Raw genomic sequence first — 24,443 nt, forward strand, 5'->3', positions numbered from 1 at the left:
ACACACACAAAAACGGCGTGTTTTTGTTCACACCGAAATAGGGGCAAATTTGTCAAGCTATAATAAATGATCTGTGGGGGATTTTGAGCTGAAACTTCACAGACACATTCTGGAGACACCAGAGACTTATATTACATCTTGTGAAAAGAGGCATTATAGGTCCACTTTAACATTTATGACACAGGTATATTAAGCTACAGACATGACACGGTTCACACAATTCATTTTTATTTCAAAAACAAGTGTACACGTTACAGCCGAACATCTAGAGGATCATATTGACACGTGGCAAAGGTCAAATAAATAAGCTCAGATATAAAGCAGACAGACGGTTTACAAAATCTGTACAGCAGCTTTGGGTTTCTCTGCCAACATCACAGACCAGACAGAAATCACAATCACTTACTAGAGTTTAGTATTAATAAATAAATGTGAAAAAATAAATAAGATACTTTCCTCTACTATTTTTTTTTAATGGTTTTTGTACATTTATCAAACAACTGCATTCGCTCTAATTCCCCGCGAGCGGCTCAGACATTATTTAAAACCCTCGGAACGATAATCATGTAATTCATTCAGACTAACACAATGTTTTACTGAAGCCGTTTTTCATTTGGATAGTATGAAATCAGAGTCATGATGCTAATAACCTCTTAAAGTCTCGTTTGTTATGTAAACGTCTTCCTCGGTCCATTTATTGAACCTAAACCGCAAAAATGACTCATTCTAAATGTCAAGGTATGACATCACAACCATTATTAACATATGACAGAGGTCCACCAATCACAGCAGAGGTCATTTACATATCTCTTAAAGATACAGTATCAAAAACAGTCTGTCAGAGAGCAAACAAATGAATGTTAATGTAAATAATTTCTGCCTTTTTTGGCACCAAAAGACCTTGACTTGGTTTATAGATGAATTTGGAAGATATAAAATATGTAAACTATAAACATGATGCCTTCAGATGCTGTCTAGTTAGACAACTCACTAGGGTTCGGAACTGACGCTTGTGAAGCTCATCGGTTCATGACACACGGGAATGTTTAGTCTGGCCGTCGGGATGTTGTGTCTCTCGCTCCATCACAACACGAGGCTTAAAAGTGACTAACGATAAACTACAAGTAAAACATATAGAAATTAATAAACAGACTTGAGAGGTCAGGAAACACACCAGTCCTGTGAGGCCTCGGAATATGTTGGAAATTCCTCTTTTCTGTGGTCCGTATGGATTTACACAATGGTAATAATTGTTCCGTCTGAACGTTTCGTCGTGGATTGACACAGAACGGCACGGAGCTCCATGTCCATGAAACTGTCGTCCCCGTTGATGCATGATAAAAACATTTAATAAAGCACGAGATGTCGAGCGTTTCACAATACTTGTTTCTTCCGCCGGAGACCGAAGCTCCTAATGAGTCGCCGCTGGATTCTCCAGCGTTCGGTTGGAGTATCCGGTCCAGATGCGGTTAGCGTCCGTGTCCGTTGGCGAGTTTGGCCCGCGGGATGGTGATCCGCTCTGCGTCTGATGGGAAGCTCATGGCACTCTGGAACTTGTTCTCTTTGGACGGCTCCATGTACACGACCGAGTTCGTATTCACGTGCTTCTTCAGGATCACCGTCTACAGATGAACAGGAGAGAAGATGTGTAATAGCGCCCCCTACCATATAACAGTGAGAAAACAGAAAGCTGGAAAATTCCGTCAATGGCGGCGAAAGAGTTAATATCTTCATGACTTAGTTGCATTCATCATGTTAGAGCTGTGCGATAAAATAGTTACATTGTGAGACGATATAAACAATCACAAAGTTGATATATATCACGCGTTACATGAGCGTACTGTGTGTAAAGCTGGACATGTTTATTTAACTTTATATATGCTGTGTGATAAAAGAGTTTACGATTGGGGTCATTTTGCTGAGAAGTGCATCTGCATGGAAATTTTTTTTTTTTTTTTTTAAAAGCTGAAAAAATACAGAGCCCCGCACATGACATGCTGGAAAACAAAAAATAGTAGGCTAAAATCATGCGCATGATTTAGTAAATCACGGGAACGAATTAGTAAATTGCGAGAACAAAATAGTAAATAGTGCGCACGATTTAGCAAATCAAGGGAACTAAATACTAAATTGTGGAAACTAAATAGTAAATCATGTGCACAATTTAGCAAATCGCAGGAATGAAATAGTAAATTGTGGGAACGAAACAGTAAATCGTGCGCACGATTTAGCAAATAGCAGGAACTAAATAGTAAATCGCGGGAACGAAATAGTAAATTGTGTGCCCAACTTAGCAAACCGCAGGAACGAAATACTAAATCGTGGGAACGAAACAGTAAATCGCGCGCACAATTTAGCAAACCGCAGGAATGAAATAGTAAATCGCAGGAACGGAATAGTAAATCGTGCAAGACTAAAACCTTGAAAAGAAATTACATACTTTAAAAAACATTAACTGAAATAAATAAATTATAAGAAAACAAACTTAATTTATTTCAGCTAGTTGCAAAAGTCAACATTTCTCATTTTCATTCACTTTCACTAAATAAACTAAAACTAATATATAAAAATGATTAAAAAAAAACTATATAGAAATATAAAAAACTGATAAAAATGACAAAATAGCTAAAAAATGTTTTATTATTTATTTATATTTTATAGTGCAACTTTAAAATAACAATACTAATATTTAGGTCTGAATTTCTGAATTTTTAACATTAAACTTTCATTTCGCTGATTTGCATGTAAATGAACACAGTGCTGCACTTCACTATGAAACACGCGGCGCATTTATTATCGCAGTCTTCGTGATTTGACTTGCACTAAGCCACATCGTGATGTCGATTTTATTTCGATATATAATTCAGCCCTATTTTAGACGTCAACATGACATCAAAACAGACTTTATTTCTTAATTCATGTTCTTTACTGTGAATAATTGATCATCAGTGACGTTACACTGAAGAATGTTTTTTTCTCATTAAATATTGAGACGCATGAGAGCGTCAGAATGGGCTGCAAATGAAGATTCATGTCGACTTTAGAAAGAAACCACTTGTTTTGCATGAGTGTTTTGAAACAGACCCACTGGTATGATATATGAGATTAATTACCCATGCTGCAACACTTCATTTCATGCCATCTAATAAAGCTCTTGACGCATTCTCCTCTTTGAGATTTGGCAGACGACGGATTCACTCATTCCAGCATTAACGGCTCTTACGACATCATGTGTTCTTGAGTTCGGAGAAGCAGCGACACTTTTTCATTTTTAATTGTATTATTTGTGTGTTTGTTTTATGATTCTCAGTAAAGCACATTGGTCAGCCGTGGCTGTACAAACAGACTTTGACTTTTACCTTTTTGGGCGCGCTGTAGCAGGACATCTGGACCCAGTTCTTCCTCTTGTTGACCAGGACGGCCACGATGAGGAAGATGACGACAGCCAAGAGGATGCCGGCCAGAATCCAGGCTGCTGATTGGTAGATGAGCGTCATCTCCATCTGGTTCGGGACAATCTTCGATAGTCCTTTACCATCTAGACAAGAGAAGGCTGACGTCAGAAAACATCGATCCTGTAATATGGCAGTATTTCCAGTGCAGTATTCCCTCATCTAATCAGTGGAAATGAAAACAGCTCGGATCTTCCTCTGTTGTTTTCATTGGCTGCTTCGTCTCGTATTGTTCTCACATCAGTCTGATGGTCGTAAGCCAACACTTAAATAAAATCAATCGAATTAAAACACTAAAAATTAGACATAAAAATTTAAAATTAAAGTAATTTTAAAATAAAATCAGTCGAATTAAAACACTTAATAAAAATTAGACAAAAAATTAAATTTAAATAAAAATAAATAATTTTAAAATAAAATCAATGGAATTAAAACACTTACTAAACATTAATCAAATCATAAAATGTAAAATTAAATAAATAATAATAAAAAATACTTGTTAAAAATTAAACAATTTAAAATTAAAAGAAATAATTTTAAAATAAAATCGCTCAAATTAAAAAAGAAATATACTAACAAAACATTAAAAAATTAAAAAAAATAAAATAAAAATTAAAGAAATCAAAATAAAACAGTTAAACATTAAAATAACTTTAAAATAAAATCAATAAAAATAAAACACTAAACAAATAAAATTAAATTAAATTAAAACAAACATTAAATCATAAAACATATAATTAAAATAATAATTTAAAATAAAAATGATAAAAAATACTAAAAATTAAAATCATAAAAATGTAAAATTAATATAAATAATTTTAATAATAAAGCAATCAAAATAAAACACTTATTAAACATTAACCAAATCATAAACATGTCAAATTAAATAATATAAAAAAAACTTTTAATTTGACATTTTTTAATTTAATTGTTTAATTTAATCAAAATAAAACTATTAAAATAATAATAAATAATTTATTGGCAGTATTTGCAGTGCTGTATTCCCTCATCTAGCCTAAATGAAAACAGCTCGGGTCTCGGATCTTCCTCGCGCTGCTCTTGTTGTGATTGGCTGCTTCGTCTCGTATTGTTGTCACGTGACTGAGAGGATGCTGATGATCAGTGTCGTGTCACTCAGAGCTCATTTCTCAGACTGATGCGGTGTCTGTTCGCACCTGTGACGGTGAAGAGCGGAGGAGCGGCGCTGGTCCCTGGGCTCCGGCTCTCGGGTTCGGCCGCGGCGCTCGACGGGATCACTGGCACTGACGTCGTTGTGATCTCTGCGGACGGGAAAGAAAACAGTTTCACAAACTAAATGAGTGTGGAGAGTCAAGAGAGACTCATCAATCTTATCCAACATCATCCAAACCCGCAGCCACACCAGCCCTTAATCTGATACGGAGGGCGTGTGATTTATCCCCTGATCTCCACTGCAAGATTTTTATGGGGAAAAACAAGCTGCCCGTTTCTGTGCTCGACTCCAAAATCAAAACAAAGAAAAGATGAAACATGGAGGGCGAACAATGCAAGGCTTTTTCCCTCTAAAGGAAAAGCTGATGGAGTGATTTGCTTTGAGAGCCGCGGATCAGGAAACGTGTGAATGCGCGGATATCACTGGAATGTTTTCCTGGCTTTAGTCCGTCAGACGACTGATCGATCTCAATGACATGCCAGCGTTTGTCTCTAAACAATGCTTCAGAGTATTACACTGAGTTACTGATCACAGCCCCGCCCCTCTGCTCTGATTGGATGAGCCGCGGAATTTTTAAATAAAGGCAATAAAAAAAAAACACTTACTAGAAATTAATAATAAAAATAGTTTTAAAATAAAAAAATCTAAATAAAACACCTAAATTAATTAAATAAATTAATATAAAATAAAATAAAACACTAAGAATTTAATGTAAAATGAAAATAAATAATTTTAAAAGAAAAGCAATAAAATAAAACACTTACTAAAACTTAATTAAATCATAAAGAATGTCAATTAAAATAAATAATTTTTAAATAAAGGCAATCCAAAAACACTTACAAAAAATAACTAAAGTCATAATAAATAAAATGAAAGCATTCAAAACTATAAAACACTTACTAAAAATTGTATTTAATATTAAAATAAATAAATAAATAAACTTAAAAGAAAAGTAATCAAAATAAATCAAACCAAACAATAAAAAAAACAAAATAAAACACTAAGGATTTCATGTAAAATAAGAATAGAAAATAATTTAAAAAGAAAAGCAATCAAACACACTTACTAAAAATTAATAAAAAAATTTAAAATAAAAAATCAAAATCAAAATAAAACACTTAAATTAATTAAATAAAAAATAATAAAATAAAAATAAAATAAAACACTAAATAAACATTTTTTTAAGTAAAGGCAATCCAAAAAATACTTACTAAAAATTAAGTAAAAAAAATAATAAATAATTTTAAAATGAAAGCAATCAAAATAAACCACTTAATAAAAATTGTATCTAATAAAAAAATGTAAAATGAAAGTAAATAAATAAACTTAAAAGAAAAGTAACTGAAATAAAACACTTACCAAAAATGTATTAAATCATAAAAATATTTTCATAAATAATACTAGAAAATTAAGCACTAAAAATGAAATAACACAAAAAATTAAGCCTAAAATAAATAAATTTAAAATAAAAGCAATTGAAATAAAACACTTACTAAAAACTAAATTATAAAAATGTAAAATAATATTTATATATATATATATATATATATATATATATATATATATATAAATAAATGCTAAATTAGAACAAAAAAATAAATAAAAACAGATCAAAATAAAACAGTTAATAAAAAATAAATAAAAAAATATAAAATAAATAAATAATTTTACAATAAAGTTTGTGAGTCCCTGATCAACATTCAAGCATCTCTATAAACACTTATTTCTGATTATTAAATGCAGCATCTTAACACTGTTCAGCACGGTAATCTCAGTGTAATGCAGTGATCACGACGGGGAATGTGGTTTGTGTGGTGGTGGACACACGTACCCAGGCACTGTGGGCAGCACTGGCCCTTACGCAGGACAGGAACCCTGCAGCCGGCGGCCGGACACTGCTGCGAGAAACACCGGACGCTCCCGTTCCGGCAGGTGCAGCTGGTGCAGGCGTTGGACTTCCACGAATCCCCGGCCAGGAGGATCTCTCCGTTGCTGGAGACGCAGTATTCCTGCCAGCTGCTGTTGACGGGAAGGAGCGGCTCGAGTTTGTCCTCTGCGGGCACAAACACAGAACATGACCATGATTCACTGCAGTGACCACATGTGCATGCACATGTTCATGAAACCCGCAGTTAACCAGAGACTTTTATGATGTTTACATTTTATTATTCAAGCTTTATTACCTGCAAACTAGAATTTCCTATTCTATTTCTATATAAACAATCAAAATAAAACACTTTATATATATATAGAGTAGTCATGAAACTCTAGAGGGCGCAGGCTGATCGGTCGTTTACATGCAATCTGCAAGATCTGATTGGCCTCTGCTGATCCTGCAGCCAATGAGATTGCTCAACATTTAAACAGTCTGGTTCAGTGTTTGCTGTAAGCTGGTCCTGCAGCAGATTTCCTCTGAACCCCTCCACCTCCCCAGCTCCACCTGCTGCAGGATTGATGTGTGTATTTATGCAGCAGCAGCAGCAGATCTTACAGGCTCACAGCAGTGTGTCTGTGTATCTGTTAGCAGCAGCAAGCCCATACTTGCCTTGCGGCAGCAGCAATAATCAGCAGCAGTGTAGCAAATGCTTCAGGGTTTGTAATGCGGTTTGTGACCTCGTACCTGGGCAGACGGAGCAGCAGCTGTCTTTGCTCTTGACGGGTGCGTTACAGAGAAGAGGAGGACACACTTCAGCGTCGCAGAGCACACGCCCCTGTCTGCAGGTACAGCGCGTGCATTCGTCCAGACTCCACGTCTCTCCTTCCACGTAGAGTTCGCCGTCCGGAGCGCGACACACCACCATGTCCATTCCCTCCGGCTGCCCGCTGCCCGACTCGTCTGCGTCAAAACACGGGGAGATATTAGCATATTAGAATGATTTCTGAAGGATCATGTGACACTAATGATGCTGAAAATTCAGCTTTGATCGCAGGAATAAATTACACTTTACTATATATTCACATAGAAAACAGTTATTTTAAATTGTAAAAATATTTCACATTTTTTAACAGTTAACTAATCTTCAAAAGTGTTGCATTACATTTAGATCTATGGCGTTATATTTAGATCGTGGCATGAAAGGTTGCAGTGATGAAGATTGTAGTCGATCACAGACATGTTGTTGAGCTCATGAAAGCAGTGATCTCGTCATTTCAACTCAATTTCTGCACACTAACGAATGATTTCATCATAACTAACAGTGCAAATGCGATAAAACTAAGATTTGTTGAATAAAACGGGAGTTTTGGCGCGAGTCACTGATAAACTCGAGCTGTTTGATTGACAGCTCCAGCGACTGTAAAGGGAGCGTTCTTTGATTGCTTTCTATATATAATTTAATCGCCGTTTAAATAACAGATTATTTTCATCCTACTAAGAGAAACAAGGTGAAGTTGAGCGTTTAGTCACTGTTTTGATTTACTGACACACAGACAAAGAACATGTGACTGTACATGAATCATTAATATCAGATCAGGCATTAGAATGAACACAGTTACTGACATGTTGTTGCATTACTGTCGAGTCTATATCGTAAAAGTCTAAAGTCTAAAATGCGATTGATTTACCAAAGAATCCACAGTGAAATGTACCGAACACAAATAAATAAAGCTCAACTGAGACATTCACATTGTTGAAAATAAATAATTATATTCCTGCATTAGGATGCTTTAAAAGGTAATGTTATTTTAGTCCTGTATCGCTCTTCTCTCCTCCTCATCTCACTAACACACCAGTGGGCGGGGCTAACGTTGCAATGATGAAGTAGGCGTTGATTTCTTCTGTGGAGGCGGAGTTTCACCAATCTATGACAGGACTAGTCATTCAATGGGTCTGGTGTCAATAAAAGCGTTTATTGGACTAACGAGGAAGTTTTCAGTTCTGAAACTTACAGGATATTCTTATAGTACGATGACCTCTTAAATATCAAAAGCTCAAGGAAAAGTTGATTTCTCAATTCATGACCCCTTTAATGGCATCCCGGATCGTGTCTAAGGATTTTATGTTTGTTCGGAGCATTTTATTTTGTAAACGAGGCACAGTGTAAAGACTCTTTAGTTGACAGATGAAGCAGCAACTGTATTGATTCATCACAAACCGTCAGTAAATGATTTCACAACGCTCTGTCTGTAAATGACGGTAGAGTCCATGACAGATCCGTGTGTAAGCGTGTCGTGAGAGGTTAGGGCGTGTTGAACGTACCCTCACAGCCGGGGCAGCACTGCTCGGGTCGGAGCACCGGACGGGCGCAGGTTGGCACCGGGCAGGATATCAGCACACACATCTCCCGGCCGGCGTGGCAGTAACAGTCCCGGCAGCCGTCGTGCCACCCGTCACCCTCCTCGAAGCGCCGCCCGTCCGCCGTCAGACAGAAGCTGGAGGAAACCGTGACGGAGGCGCTGGTGCTGGAAACACGCCTGTCTGCGTCTGACCATCATCACAGCAAAGAAAAGAACATCATTACAAATAAAGGTCACACTTTATATTAACTATATTGACCATTTGATTCAATGCACTAACTGTACATACATTGTACTTAAAAAAAAAAAATCTGCATGTCTGTGAACTAATTTCTGTATTTCCATATATATATTTTACCCCATAAGCTATTTAATAAAAAATATGTTTTTATAAACTAAAACAAAAATTAAAACAAATTACAGTAAACATTACAGTAAAAAAGAGAAAGAAATAAAAATATATATTTCGCATGAATAAAAATATAATCCTTATAAGATTTTTACTGTAATGCATCCGAAAATTTTTACTTTTTTTATTCTCACTATTAACTCTGATGTGATTTTCATTGCTGTAATTTTTGACTCTATTATGATTAAACAAAATACTGTAATCAGTGTTATTTTACAATCATTGACTATTATATAATATTTATTTTTATATTTTGAATTTCATTTAAGTTTTAGTAATTTTTAAAAATGTCTATATAGTTTTTATTCATTTTTATTTAAGTTGTACTTTGTTATGTTAGTACATCAAGTTAAACTAAATGAAAATGAGAAATGTTGCAACTAGCTGAAATTTTGTTTTATCTCAAATAATGAAAATGTTTTTTATGGATTTAGTTTTTTAAAAAAAATTAAAGGCAATACAACTAAAACTCTTAATACTTGACCAATGAAATATGTCATCATGATAATATCATTAGTGTAATATGAATATAATATCCTATTAAAATCCCCGTCTCCACCTGAAAAAACATCCTCTAAACGGCTGATATTTTGCCAATAATGAGTTTATAATCATGCTGTGGATCAACTGAACTGAATGAACCAGTTAAACCAACACACACAACTGCAAGAAAAACCAAAGGCACCGTCCACGTGTTTATTTGCTTCCTTTAAGAGTGTTTTAGTGATGGTGAAGTTTTCATCTCTCTAAATATTTAAACAGTTTGCTGAAAACTGATCCAGATGTTTCAAAATAGCTGCTCTGAGTTTACGACGTGCGTGTGACTGAACACAGGACGAACATGAGCGCCGACGACTAAAATATACTCCGCAAACACACTATATTTACACAGAAACACAATGAAAGCATGAAACTGAGTTGACACAGTTAAAATAACCTGCCCACAAACCACTCATGACCTGCGAACAAGTCCTTTAAACTTGCAAATGAGTATCATCAGGTGAAAATGACTAGAAATCAACCACTCTAATAGAGCTGCTCTGAATGCACTCAAATCCATTTATCAATCATTTGTCAGAACATTTTGGAAGCCTCTTGATAAATGAGGCCTCATGACCTCTGACTGCTCCTACAACCGTCCCACAGTCCTGCTCCGAACCTCCTCCTCCACACACTCACCTTCACACTCGCAGACGCTGCAGCCCTTCCTGCTCTTCCTGTAGCCGTCGACGCAGTGTTTGTCGCAGGTGAACGGCGGACACCTGACGCAGCGGCACATCTCACAGCCGTGTTTGTTCCTCCTGTGGGCAGAAACAAAAGACCGCCATCAATATCCTGTCAATAACAGGTCATGTGACTGGCTACACTGGTTCACCAGTTCAACCAGCACTATCCAGCCTGTCGTGAGCGGGTGATTAACAACAGAAGTGCAGCTCTTGATTCCTGTTTCCAGGTCAGACCCTCTTTAACTTCTAAGGACAGATGAAAGCACGTCTCACGATACCTCATAATAACGCAGGACACTTTTATGCTTCTAGCGTCGTCATTCATTAAAGTTTCATCGTTCTGAGCTGCTGTTTTTGAGGCGCGATACACCGGATCCAGATGCTCAAACGGGTCTAACGGGCATCTGGTTCTGTTTTATTCTGCTGTATATGAGCTTCACGAGTCCAGATAAAAGCAGCACCAGAAACATGTCGCACCTCTAGTGCCCTCAGTAGTGCACCACCAGTGTGAGTTCACTAGCAAGAACTAGTGGACAATATAATGATGACTATATTTAATACAATTTAATGAGGGTAAAAATTAATTAATTCATTAATTATTTATCCTTAAATGTCAAAAAGAAGCTGAAAAAAAATATTTTATATTTCTTCTGTAGAGCTGCTTTAGAGTTGAACTGAATTTGCCTTCAAAATTAATGAACTTGCAACATCGACACTTATTGAACTGAACTGAATCAACATGAACTGAGCTGAATAATGACACTATTGTCTTCCATAGAGCTGCTTTACAGCTGAAAATAATTAAATAAAATTAAAAATATTTTTCTATAATAAAATTATATATATATATATATATATATTTGAAAAAAATATTTAAATAAATATTAATTTAATTTATTATTTAATTAATTTTTTTAATATTTAAATTTTTTTTATATTAAAATATTAATTTATTTAATTAATATGTATTATAAAAATATTAGAATAATATTATTTTATTTTTATTATTTTATTAGACAATAATTATTTAAAATGAGAATGTATCATTCACTATGCTGGAACGAGAGTAAATTACTATTTCTGTTAATTGGCCAGGAGGGAACAATTCATTTTCTTGTTGATAATAATGAACAACATTTTGTCTTATTATTAGCTTCACAAAAAAGTCTCATGATTTAAGACAAGTTATATATTTATAATACTTGTTCAAATCACTGTCAGAATGAATAACTTGACTTAACCAATGAAATACCAGCTTCACTCGCCTTCACTAGCCAATCAAATCACAATAAACAAACCAAGACCCGCCCACATTATTCCCCACCAAATCCAGTCTCACAGTCACAATGTGGAAGTTAAATGTCTTTAACTTCTGAGCTGATAAATTGAAGGTTCAAACCCCACATGAGCTGATTCATGAACTATCACCATTGATCAGGGCTGCTAATGAGGGTAGATGAAACATTAATGAAGATGAAACCTCATTAACTAGTAATTCTTCATGAATCAAACACGTCCCCTCACTAGGCAGCAGTACAGTAGTGGTTCACTGCTGAGACAGCATGCAGCCGAGGTCTACAGTACACAAACACAGCCGTGACCCTCCAAGCTTTAACGTTTTCACTCAGGACGATTGCTGACTCGACACATATTCCAGCGGCCCCACCGACGGCCCTTTACGTCCTGTCAAATCCAATGACATTTTAGCCCCATTGAATAGGGGAAACGATTTAAGACCCCTTTTGTGTGGAGTCCGACTCGTTCAACTGTGTAAAATGTCAATGTAAACAGTCGCTTGTCCTCTGTGACACGCAGGACTCAAGCAGGACTGGAACTGTTCTTAATCATTCATATGGACCATAATTCAGTGCTTCGGAAACATGGCTTACATATCGAAGAAACACTGAGAAAAATGCTATCACCATGATGAAATTGTAGCTGAAACATACATGAAATTCCTTTAAAACAAATATTGCATAGCAATGTTTATTTTAAATAATATTTATTTTTTATTATTGAAATTGTTGATAATATGTGATTAGATTTAAAGTGCACAGTGATCACAATTGTGGTGACTATTACCACTATTACAAATCACGTCAGGCCTAATCTGGACAAAATTCAATGCAATTGTTTGCAAGAAACCCCTCAAGCTAAGAAAACCTTATAAAAAATTATAACTATAAACACTATTAAAAACATGGAACCAGCTACAGATATTTAACAAACAGAAATCATCTTCTTCAAACGGTCATGATCTTTGAGTTTGTTTCCAGATCTTTGTTGCATCTGTTTATCTTACTGGCAATAACTGCCAGCAACAAACTCGCTCAAAGCAGAAGATGATCTCGACATGAGCCACTATAAACAGGGATTTCCTCCAGAGCGAGATGGAGAGACGGGGCTCAGAGGACTCAAACTTCTAAAAGGCTCTTCTGAAATGATCCAGGAAACCCTCCATCCCCCCCGAGGGAGCTCAAATCCTGGGTATCCAGTGAAAATCTATATGCTCCATCCTCCACTGGGGGCTCGTGGTTCAGATACCAGCGGAATCACACCTCACGCTCACATACAGTCGCTTTTGTGTCGACGTGCATTTGATCGTTGTGGGACGGAGGGACGGTTTTGAAATGAAATGACCCAGATGTTTGACCAGGTTCACGGATTACAGGGGGTGATGGGGGGGTCAGGCTGTTTAACCCTGAGCAAACATTGTTTTAACCCCATGATAACCCTGGATCATAATTATTTGAATCACTTATAACCCAGGGTTAAACAATGTTTCACACTTGTATTTACACAGAGGATAGCACTGCGTTTAACCCTGTGTTAACATTATTTTAATTTCTTTTAACCCTGGGTTAAATGTTTTACACTTGTATTTAGACAGAGGATAGCACTGCAATTAACCCTAGGTTATCATTATTTGGATCACTTTTAACCCTGGTTTAAAAAAATCATACTTTTATGTAGACAATGGACAACACTGCATTTAACCCTGGGTTAACATTATTTGGATGGCTAAAAGTGATCCAAATAATGTTAACCCAGGGTTAAATGCAGTTGTCCACTGTCTAAATAAAAGTGTGAAAAAAAAATTAAACCAGGGTTAAAAGTGATCAAATGGTTTCACACTTGTGTTTAGACAGAGAATAGCACTGTGTTTAACTCTGGGTTAACATTATTTTAATCACTTTTAAGCCTGGGTTAAACAATGTTTCACACTTATATTCAGAAAGAGGATAGCACTGCATATAACCCTGGGTTAACATTATTTTAATCTTTTTTAACCCTGGGTTAAACAACATTTCACACTTGTATTAGACAGAGGATAGCACTACATTTAACCCTGGGCTCACATTATTTTAATCATGTTTAATGCTGGGTTAAATAATGTTTCACACTTGTATTTAGACATTGGATAGCAATGCATTTAACCATGTTTTAACATTATTTTTAGCCTGTGATGAGTTCACTTTTAACCTTGGGCTAACAATTTTTCACACAGATATTCAGACAGAGGTTAGTACTGTGTTTAACCCTGGGTTAACATTATTTTAACCCTGTGATGCGGTCACTTTTAACCTTGGGTTAACAATGTTTCATGCAGATATTTAGACAGGTTAGCATTGTGTTTAAACCTGGCTTAAAATTATTTTACCCACATGATGAGGTCATTTTTATAACACTATTTTAAACTCTGTCCTGTCATTACTTTTAAACCTGAGTTAAACAGTGTATTACATCTGTATTTAGACAGAAGTTAGCACTAGGTTTAAACCTGGTTTAATGATATTTTAACCCAGTGATACATTCACTTTTAACCCTGTGTTAACAACATTTTAACCCTGTGTTGATGTCACTTTTAACCCTGGGTTAAACAATGTTTTACACTTGTATTTAGACAGAGGTTAGCACGGTGCTTAAAGCTGGGTTAACATTATTTTAACCCTTGATTTCACATTTAACCCACTTTGAAACAGGTTAACGCTGCCTTTACCTCTGCATTTCAAGCCAGGTGTAAACGGTACCAAATACATATAGCGTAAAACGATGCCGCGTTACGGCGATTAACCTCATTAAAAATCCTTGTGACAAGTTTATGAATATATGCATAAAGCATACTTCTTATAATTCAGTACATTTGGATCTGAGATGAAGATACTGGTTAAGAATCAGACCACAATATGCTTTCTGCTGGGTGCAGAGATATAAACTTACATGTATCCATAAGGGCACGTCTTGCTGCATGTCATGGGCCGGCACTTTGGTGCGGATACGCTACATTCACACACTTCACAACCGTAGTTGTCTTTCTCATAACCCATGGGACACTCCAGAGAGCAGTACATGGACACATCAGGACACGTTTCATCTGGAAAAAAAAGGAACAAACAATTATTTACATACAAAAGATGATCAGTGAACAGTCAAGTCAAATTTATTTTCATAGTCAGCTCAAGAAAAATTAGTTTACTCTTGTTTCATGTAAATGACTTCTAAATTCAAATCTAGTTACTTTTTATTTGCAAAGCCTTTTGATGCTGCAAGTGGTGCAGAAACCCCAAACTTTATTTTTAAAAATATAATACTATTGCACATTTGCTAAGAACTATGTGTAATTCTTTGGAGCAGTTTACAATCTCATGAGCACCATGATGGCCAAACGTCCGACCGACCCCCGATACTGACTTGAATTCACATGAGAAAAAGCTTCGGAATCATTTCTGTCACGGGGAGGATTGTGCAGATTTGTGAGGTGGATTCGTGTCTGAGATCATTATTTCTTGAGTCAGTGTTTGCTTGTGTTGCGGGCCGTTGGCACTTTCTCAAACACAGACTTGGGAGTATTTTGGAGCGGTTTGCACGCAACACAGTTCTCATGGGTTTGTGTGTGTGTTTTTGCACTCACTGCTGACACACTGGCACAGCAGACAGCCGCTGGGATCTTGCTGGAAGCCGAACGGGCAGTCGTGCCCAGAGAGAGAGCAGTTTTCCAGCGGTGGGCAGAGCAGTGGGCTTACCGTCTCATATGACGGCTCTAGAAGAGAAAGTTAGATAGTTTTTGTTTCTGTTCACCAATTCATGGCGCTATCAATGTGACACTTCAGACGAAAAACAGTAAAGCTAATCTTCAGATTGAAGTGCAGTTGGTTTATAGTTTAAAAGCATACAGAATCCAGCTGATGTTCAGGCAGAAGTGTTTCTATTTCCTCTTCTGCTCTCCATGATTGCATTTATTTAATCCACAATACAGTAAAAATTGTGAAATATTATTCCAATGTAAATCAGCTGTTTTCAATGTGAATATATAGTAAAGTGTAATTAATATCCAGTGATCAAAGCTGAATTTACAGCATCATTACTCCAGTCTTCAGTGTCACATGATTCTTCAGAAATCATTCAAATATGATGATTTACTGCTCAAGAAATATTTCCGATTATTATCAATGTTTAATATTTTTGTGGAAACCTTAATACATTTTTTTTAGGATTCTTTGATGAATAGAATTATTAAAATAATTTTAAAAATGTGTATTCCCACATGATTATGTAATGTAGAAATCATTTCTGAGTTGAATTTCCAACAAAAATATGTAAACCGCTACTGACATACCAACAACTCATATTGGGAAATAAGATTTTGGTCACACCACCACTAGATAAAATTATCCAAAGGACATTTTTTCTTGAGAATAACATGCAGTAATTAGATCCACAATAAGACCAGGAACATAAATTAGGGATTTAAAGATTGATTTCACATCGAGTATTTTCTACTTCCAGATCATCTAAGATTTATAACTGTGATGCAAACTGCTCAGATGTTTCTGGTGAATACTGGTGCGTGTTGCAAGAACTGCGTGTTGAAGTGAAACTTTAGATTCATCTGTTGTTTGGCACAGATCATCATGTGAGCCGCTCTGGGGGTCGTTCGCTCCAAACGCATCCTTACAGTGCAGTTTAACTGCAAACAGAAGCGTCCGGTTTGCATCGATTACACATAAACACAGCCGCAATTACCACGCAGCGATCCTCCTCATCTGACAGCCGTGATGAACGAGTATTGTTGAAATGAAGCAAAGTTGCACAACTGCTTTTCTGATTTCACCTCATACACTAACCTCAAAATCAAATCAAACACGGCCGTCAAACCTCAACTAGATGCCTTTCGTCGCTGGGATGCCACATGTGCAGCCATCAATTGCAACCACGTTGGCACGTACAGAGGTAAAGAGGTGTGACTAATTATTCTTCCAGAAAATAATAATGTATAATTAAGGACAGCAGGTGGCTTCCATTTGGCTGGTCGGAGCAGTAAAAGGCAAAGCTTCTGTAGTCCACAGACGCCTGCTGCTCGACGCTATTGAGCACACGTCAGTGGAACGTCAGTTTGAGCTTTAATGGGCTGTGTGTGTGTGTTTCAAGAGCTCCAGATACAATAAACCTCTGGCAATATCTGCAGCTACTGCTAAACAGAGGCAGATTTCAGCCTGCAGCAGGAGCTGAACCTGTATAGATATATATACACCGTTTAGGCATAACATTATGACCACCTTCCTAATATTGTGTTTCCGCCAAAACAGCCCTGACCCGTCGAGGCATGGACTCCTCTAGACCCCTGAAGGTGTGCTGTGGTATCTGGACCAAGATGTTCGCAGCAGATCCTGTAAGTTGCGAGGTGGAGCCTCCATGGATCGGACTTGTTTGTTCAGCACATCCCACAGATGCTCGATTGGATTGAGATCTGGGGAATTTGGAGGTCAAGTCAACACCTCAAACTCGTTGTTGTGCTCCTCAAACCATTCCTGAACCATTTTTGCTTTGTGGCAGGAGCATTATCCTGCTGAAAGAGGCCACAGCCACCAGGGAATACCGTTTCCATGAAAGGGTGTACATGGTCTCAACAATGCTTAGGTAGGTGATACGTGTCAAAGTAACATCCACATGGATGGCAGGACTCAAGGTTTCCCAGCAGAACATTGCCCAAAGCATCACACCGCCTCCACCGGCTTGCCTTCTTCCCATAGTGCATCCTGGTGCCATGTGTTCCCCAGGTAAGAGACGCACACCCGGCCATCCATGATTCATCAGACCAGGACACCTTCTTCCATTGCTCCGTGGTCCAGTTCTGATGCTCACTGTTGGCTCTTTCGGCGGTGGACAGGGGTCAGCATGGGCACCCTGACTATGCAGCCCCATACTGTATGCAAAAGTCGCTCAAATCCTTACGCTTGCCCATTTTTCCTGCTTCTAACACATCAACTTTGAGGACAAAATGTTCACTTGCTGTCTAATATATAACATGTGCCGTGATGAAGAGAGAATCAGTGTTATTCACTGCTCAGAATTTTTCCATTAAGTTAAATGCCCTCAGTTCCTGATAATGTTTACTCTCTCTCTTTGTCTTTTGTGAGGTCATTTCCTGTTCGCCGCTGGGCCCACTGAAGGGTCGTGATCTTTGTGACTTAGTTTGAATAGTTGGAATATCTTCAGCATAACAGTGACGCGTCGACACGTCTCTATTCACACTCGATGTGTGAATCACAAGCGTTGTGAACATGCATATGTAAGCGTTTCGTACCCTCACAGAACGGGCAGCATTCTCCAGGGATCTTGACGGGGTTCTGGCAGCTCTGTTTGCAGGCCATGGCGGTGCAGTGCGGCTCTCCGTCCACACACTGGCAGAAGGTGCAGTCGTCTTCCTTCCACTGCTCCTCGTGCGCTCGCAGCTTGTGATTCACCCAGCAGCTCGCCTTCGTGCTCTCCACCGACAGCAGCTCCACATCTAGAGTTCACAAACACAAGGAACACACGTTTGCATTTGCAGTGTGGCTACTGTTCACTGTATTGTTCTTTTCACATATCTGTCACCTGATGGAGTTTGGGTTTAAAATACACCTAATATTTAGTCATATTATTGATTTGACTTGACTTGAATGATGACGACGTCATTGCTTTATAGCTGATTCGACTTTGTTTCATCATTGATGAATCTTTGCAACATCGAAATATGTTATTGAACTGAATTGAATCAACATAAAACTGAATTGATCTGAATAACGACAGTCTTTTAGAGCTGCAGAATTTGATTTTGTCTTATATTTGCATCATTGATCGTTATTTTCCTGTTTATTACGGTAAAGCTGCTTTGAAATGATCTGTATTGTATAAAGCGCTGTAGAAATAAAGCTGACTTGACTTAAAAATAAAACTTTGACATAATTGTAGTTCATTTAAATAAAGCTGAAATAATATACATTTTATATAATAGATTAACATGAAATAAACACGACCATTAAATATGAAGTAATACAATTACTAAAACTAAAACAGATATAAAATAAAAACAAAAACCGAAAATACTGCTAATTCAAATTATTAATAAATATTATAATAGTATATGCATTACAGGAATAATCATGATTATGATTTCATGATGACATTTTGATTTCAGATAAAAAATATATTTCTATCTCAAAGGTATGGAAGCTTATTTCCGCCATGGAATAAAAATATAAAAAGGTAATTGCGAAAGTATGATTTTTTTTGCACATGCAGTCAGGTCAGGTTTCGAAAATTCATGAGGAAATAAAACAGAATTGTGAAAAGTGAACTCAGAATCCCCAGAAAAAAAGATAGAATTGCGAGATGTAAACTAAGAATCAGGTGAAACTTTTAGTACAAGAGCACAAATTTGATCTGTTTGTCCCACAGAAACTGTTTTGAGTTTGACCTTTAACCTTTAGGAGCACAAGGTCCCAGCTGTAATGCACAGACGACTGAAATCTGAGCCGCTCTTAAAGCTGAAGAAAGACGTTCTAGAGCTTCTACAGGTTGTGTTAACAGATGAAGCTCTGGCGGGAGGTGACGTGTGGACAGTTAGCCGTCAGTAACCGTGTGTTTGTTGATCTTTAGTGTGTGTGAAGAGTGTCACTGCTGAATATGAGGCTGATCTGCTGGTATTAGTGACCTGTCATCAAAATTAATATTCTTCCTCCTTGTGTAACTCATCATAGTTTATCTTTAATCGGAATCAACTATAAGAGACCGGTCTACGATGAAACCATCAGCTTCCAACTGGTAAAAAATCTGCCAAATGCTTAAATGTAAATGCACATAAAACAATGAAAATAAAACGTATTTTACACAACATTTACTCAAAATGCACAAAAAAGAAAATGGTTTATGGTCCACTGAGTAGAATCTGGAACTGACTTCTTACATGTTTCTGTTCAGTTAGTAGCACATGCTGTCAGACCGATGTGACAAATCAAGCTCAAGCTGGACTGATGATGTTCAGTACCTATACAGACGGGGCAACATTCTCCTTCAGGAACGTAGAAGTTCTCGCAGTCCAGCTCGGCACATTCGGCTTTGGAACAGAACGATACTCCGCCTCGACACTGACACAGCCAGCACAGGTCCATACGATACACCTCGCCCTCCGCAAACTCCTTCCCGTCATGAACACACCTGGGAGAAACTACAGAACAGAGAGAAAAACTCAAGTGTGTTTGGGCTGTCTTGATACATGTATAATTTAGACAGCCAGATATAGATAAGTGATCAAATTCAAAGAGGAATCAAATAGAGTATCAGTGAATTGAATTTCCATGGTTGACAACTGAATCAACTGCTGTACAATGGTGAGGTGTTTAACCTTTCATTAAACTAAATCTACATAAAACCAAGAAACACACGCATTCCCCCCAACTGCGCTCGATAGATCAGTGAGCTCAGCACTTTTGCGAAGCCTCGGGCGCAGGATCCCAACAATCCGGCCAGCTCCGCTGAGGTGGAATTCTCAGACGTGGCATGTGAAGCCGTGTAATTGGTGTTCACTCACGCACAAACGCACACTTACACATGTGAGGTCAAAGAAATGCAGCAGCCGAGGCCAGGAGAGCTCCTGTACGGAGAGCCGGAAACCCTCACTGTCTCCAGACCCCTCGGCACATGAACAATAGCTGCTGTACGGCTCATTAGAGACCCATAAAACCCTGCGCTCAGGAACGCCACCGTCCCCCAGACACAAAGACATACTACAGCAGAACATGATATTACTGCGGTTTTGGACATGGTACCGTGCTATTATCAGGGCTTTTTGGACATTCACCATGGCATTACGGTGTTCTTTTCCAGTATTTTCCAGACCTGAGCTGACATTAACAAATGGGAACTTTTTGTAAAGTGTTACCGATTACACACACGACTCTTTCTTTGTAACACAATCTCTCTTATTCTCACACACTGACTCAAGACACACACACACATTCCCATCAGTGACCTATTGAACCTTCCCATCAACCTCTCCTTCTGTTCTTCTGACTGATGCATAAGCAGTTTTTCCTCCGCCCGCTGCGCTTCTCCTTAAGTCCATTAGTTCCAGGAGGCAGCACACATTTAGCACCGGGCCAAGAGGCCAACGCGGGAATTTGGATTGTTGGTAAAACGGAATATTTGACGCTAAACCAGAGTAAACACAGAGGCCCTGTCTCGCTGACCCCTCCTCTTTTTCACACCTCATCACTTCCTGTCTGTCCAGCTCTCACAAGTGGACCTCAGTGTTTCATGTAACTAGAAGCAACTCCTGACCAGCCATGATGCAGCAGGTTTCCAGCGCCAAATAACACATCTGTCCTCACTGACAGTGACCAACAATTACTACGGAGCCCCTAAGTGGTCATGGTGATCAAAAAAATATGAGATGACAGGAAAAATTCAATGCTCATGCATTCACTCTCAAAACTTCTGCGTGCTCTCACATAAGTACTGTTCCCCCTCGAGGAACTCTGCATTCACACGTAAAACATTTGTGTTCTCCTGCAAAAGTATCATGTTCTCCTGAGAAAATTTGCATTCACATGCAGAAGCATTAATATAAAGTTTTTCCTCTGACCTCATATTACTTCCATCACATAGTTTCTATAGGGAAATGCAAAAGTTTTGCAAACGAACGCAAAGTTTCTCTGGGAAATGTAAAAATTTTGCGAACTAATGCAAAGTTTCTCAGGGAAACAAAAGTTTTGCAAACGAACGCAAAGTTTCTCTGGGAAACGTGAAAGTTTTGTGAACGAATGCAAAATTTCTCTGGGAAATTTAAAAGTTTTGCTAACGAACACAATGTTTCTCAGGGAAACGTAAAAGTTTTGCGAATAAATGCAAAGTTTCTCTGGGAAACGTAAACATTTTGCGAACTAACGCAAAGATTCTCAGGGAAATTTAAAAGTTTTGCAAATGAACGCAAAGTTTCTCTGGGAAACGTGAAAGTTTTGCAAACTAAGGCAAAGTTTCTCTACGAAACAAAAGTTTTGCAAATGAACGCAAAGTTTCCCTGGGAAACGTGAAAGTTTTGCAAACTAAGGCAAAGTTTCTCTACGAAACAAAAGTTTTGCAAATGAACGCAAAGTTTCTCTGAGAAATGTAAAAGTTGTGCGAATGAACACAATGTTTCTCGGGGAAACGTGAAAGTTTTGCGAACTAACGCAAAGTTTCTCTGGGAAACGTAAAAGTTTTGCGAATGAACACAATGTTTCTCAGGGAAACGTAAAAGTTTTGCAAACTAAGGCAAAGTTTCTCTAGGAAACAAAAGTTTTGCACATGAATGCAAAGTTTCTCTGAGAAACGTAAAAGTTCTGTGAACGAATACAGCGTTTCTCTGGGAAACGTAAAAGTTTTGCTAATGAACTAAGTTTCTCGGGGAAGCGTAAAAGTTTTGTGAACAAATGCAAAGTTTCTCTGGGAAACTTAAAAATTTTGCAGACGAACGCAAAGTTTATCTGGGAAACGTAAAAGTTTTGCGAGTGAACACAAAGTTTCTTGAGGGAATGCAAAAGTTTTGCGAGTGAACAAAGTTTTGCGAGCGAATGCAAAGTTTCTCTAGGAAACGTAAAAGTTTCCGAGTAAACGCAAAGTTTCTCAGGGGAGCACAAACATTTTGGAAGAAAATGCAAAAGTTTTGCAAGCTAAGGTAAGTTTCGCAAATGAACACAAAGTTTATCTGGGAAACTTAAAAGTTTTAAGAGTGAACACAAAGTTTCTGAGGAGAATGCAAACGTTTTGAGAGAAAATGCAAATGTTTTGCAAACTAATGTAACAGTTTTGCGAGTCAACGCAAAGTTTCCTGGGGGAACGCAAATGTTTTGCAAGGAAACAGCTTTGTGAGCAAACGCAAAAGTTTCTTGAGGGAACGCAGAAGTTTTGTGAAAGAACAAAACATTTCTGGGGGGAACACAAAAGTTTTGGGAGAGAATGCAAAAGTTTAGCTAACTAACGTAAAATTTTGCGAGCAAACGCAAAGTTCCTCTGGGAAACGCAAAAGTTTTACGAGCAAATGCAAAAGTTTTGGGCGAGAATGGAAACATTTTGCAAGGTAATGTAAAGTTTAACTTAAAGTTTTCTCAAAAGTTTCTTTGGGAAGTGCAAAAGTAACTGCAAACACAGAGAGTTTTGCGAGTGAATGCAAAATTTCTTGAGGGAATGCAAAAGTTTTGCAAGCACACAAAGTTTAGAAACGCCAAGTTACGTAGCAAAATGCTACATTTTTGGGAGCGATTTACTTTAACAGTTGATTTACTTTATTTAACAAATGTAAAGTTTCTTGGGTTTTACGAAAGAACACGAGCATTGAAATACAATTTTTCCTCCAAGAATATTTATTATATTTCAATTCTCATGTGTTCTCATAAAACTTTTGCATTTCCCCCCATCACTATGTCTCATTAAGGGCTCCGTAAATCACAGCAAGAACACAGAGACGGACTAAATCACTGTTGATGGTTGCAGCTGGTTAGCATGAATACTTGCTTTAAACATTGATTAAATTAAGAGTAACATGGAATGAAGTTGATTTCAGCGTTAATATATGGAGGTTTTGGGCTGTCACTGCAACAAAAATTGTCTCCAAACACTCAGTACAAACAGCTCTTTACCTCTTTGGCATGTGAACTTGTGGCAGCAGTTTCCCGGCGCTCCGGTGCCCTCTTTAACCAGCACTGCTCTGTGCCCGTCACTGCAGTCCGGAGGAGGCGGGCAGCGGGAACACGTGCACTGAGCAGGTGCCGTCGGGCAACATCCGGCAGGAGGCGTGTAGCTGCGGGTCAGGACTGAATCAGACGGGCAGTCGGGGATGGGCAGCGATGGGCACGTGATTCCAGCACACTTCAGAGCATCTGAGAACAAACACACACAGGTCAGATATAGTGTAACGGTCACACATCTGAACATACTGTTCAGCGAGAGGAAGGACGCTCGTGTTGCAGGTTTGGCAGATGTTCGTCCTGTCATCAGCTTTCACTCACTGACAGTTTACAGCTTCCTGAACCCAGAACACTCGTCTCCACGGAAAGCTGTAAACATCAAAATCAAATACTACCCTACTATATAGTATGCGAAAAAGTCTCTTCTGCTCACACACACACACAATTCATTCATTGGTTCATTCATTCATCAGCATCATTGAGTCTCTCCCAGGCCGTGTCCTCCATGAACACTCTCCTCATTGACTGCATTGTGTATCTTAATTCCCTCATTCCGTGCGGTTGGGAATATGATGCTCTGATACTGCTGTGGAGAAGCTGGGATTCTCCAGGGTGTATTTTGGACGCCATTCAGGAAAAGAAAAGTGGGAGATTTGGTTTCTTCGCCGTGCTGCTATTACAGGAGCAGTAGCACTAACAGAGCTGCTGTTACAGGCATTTAAACATTGTTTACTTCAGGTTTTAGTGGAAATGAAACATACTGAGTGAGTGGCATTAGAAGAGCAGACAGAGAGGAGAACAAACACACTTATCTGACAAATGCAATGACAGCTGCACAAATCTCTCACTTTGCTAATGAGGGAAATGCTGCATAGTTGATTTATATTTAACAGTCCTTATTAAAGAAAGAGGACACCACTAAAGATAAATGATGAATATGAGCAA

General features: G+C 37.9%; 1 protein-coding gene across 3 annotated transcripts in view; it reads right to left on the reverse strand.

The window, feature by feature from the left end:
- Positions 1-211: 211 nt before the first annotated feature.
- Positions 212-24,443, reverse strand: part of LOC127498444 (cysteine-rich motor neuron 1 protein-like) — a 62,071-nt gene continuing 37,839 nt past the window's right edge. For 2 of the 3 annotated variants that reach the window (XM_051867771.1, XM_051867769.1), the window contains exons 4-15: positions 23,451-23,690; positions 19,823-20,002; positions 18,101-18,304; positions 15,428-15,556; positions 14,737-14,890; positions 10,469-10,590; positions 8,843-9,067; positions 7,265-7,480; positions 6,476-6,697; positions 4,628-4,732; positions 3,360-3,538; positions 212-1,622 (exon numbers count right to left, since the gene is read on the reverse strand). In XM_051867771.1, coding sequence (XP_051723731.1) covers positions 1,470-1,622; positions 3,360-3,538; positions 4,628-4,732; positions 6,476-6,697; positions 7,265-7,480; positions 8,843-9,067; positions 10,469-10,590; positions 14,737-14,890; positions 15,428-15,556; positions 18,101-18,304; positions 19,823-20,002; positions 23,451-23,690 — 2,129 coding nt within the window. In that variant the 3' untranslated portion in view covers positions 212-1,469. The remainder of the gene's footprint in view (positions 1,623-3,359; positions 3,539-4,627; positions 4,733-6,475; positions 6,698-7,264; positions 7,481-8,842; positions 9,068-10,468; positions 10,591-14,736; positions 14,891-15,427; positions 15,557-18,100; positions 18,305-19,822; positions 20,003-23,450; positions 23,691-24,443) is intronic. The other variant, XM_051867770.1, reaches the window with a different exon arrangement.

The sequence above is a fragment of the Ctenopharyngodon idella genome, chromosome 17 (assembly GCF_019924925.1).
Source record: "Ctenopharyngodon idella isolate HZGC_01 chromosome 17, HZGC01, whole genome shotgun sequence".
NCBI lineage: Eukaryota > Metazoa > Chordata > Actinopteri > Cypriniformes > Xenocyprididae > Ctenopharyngodon > Ctenopharyngodon idella.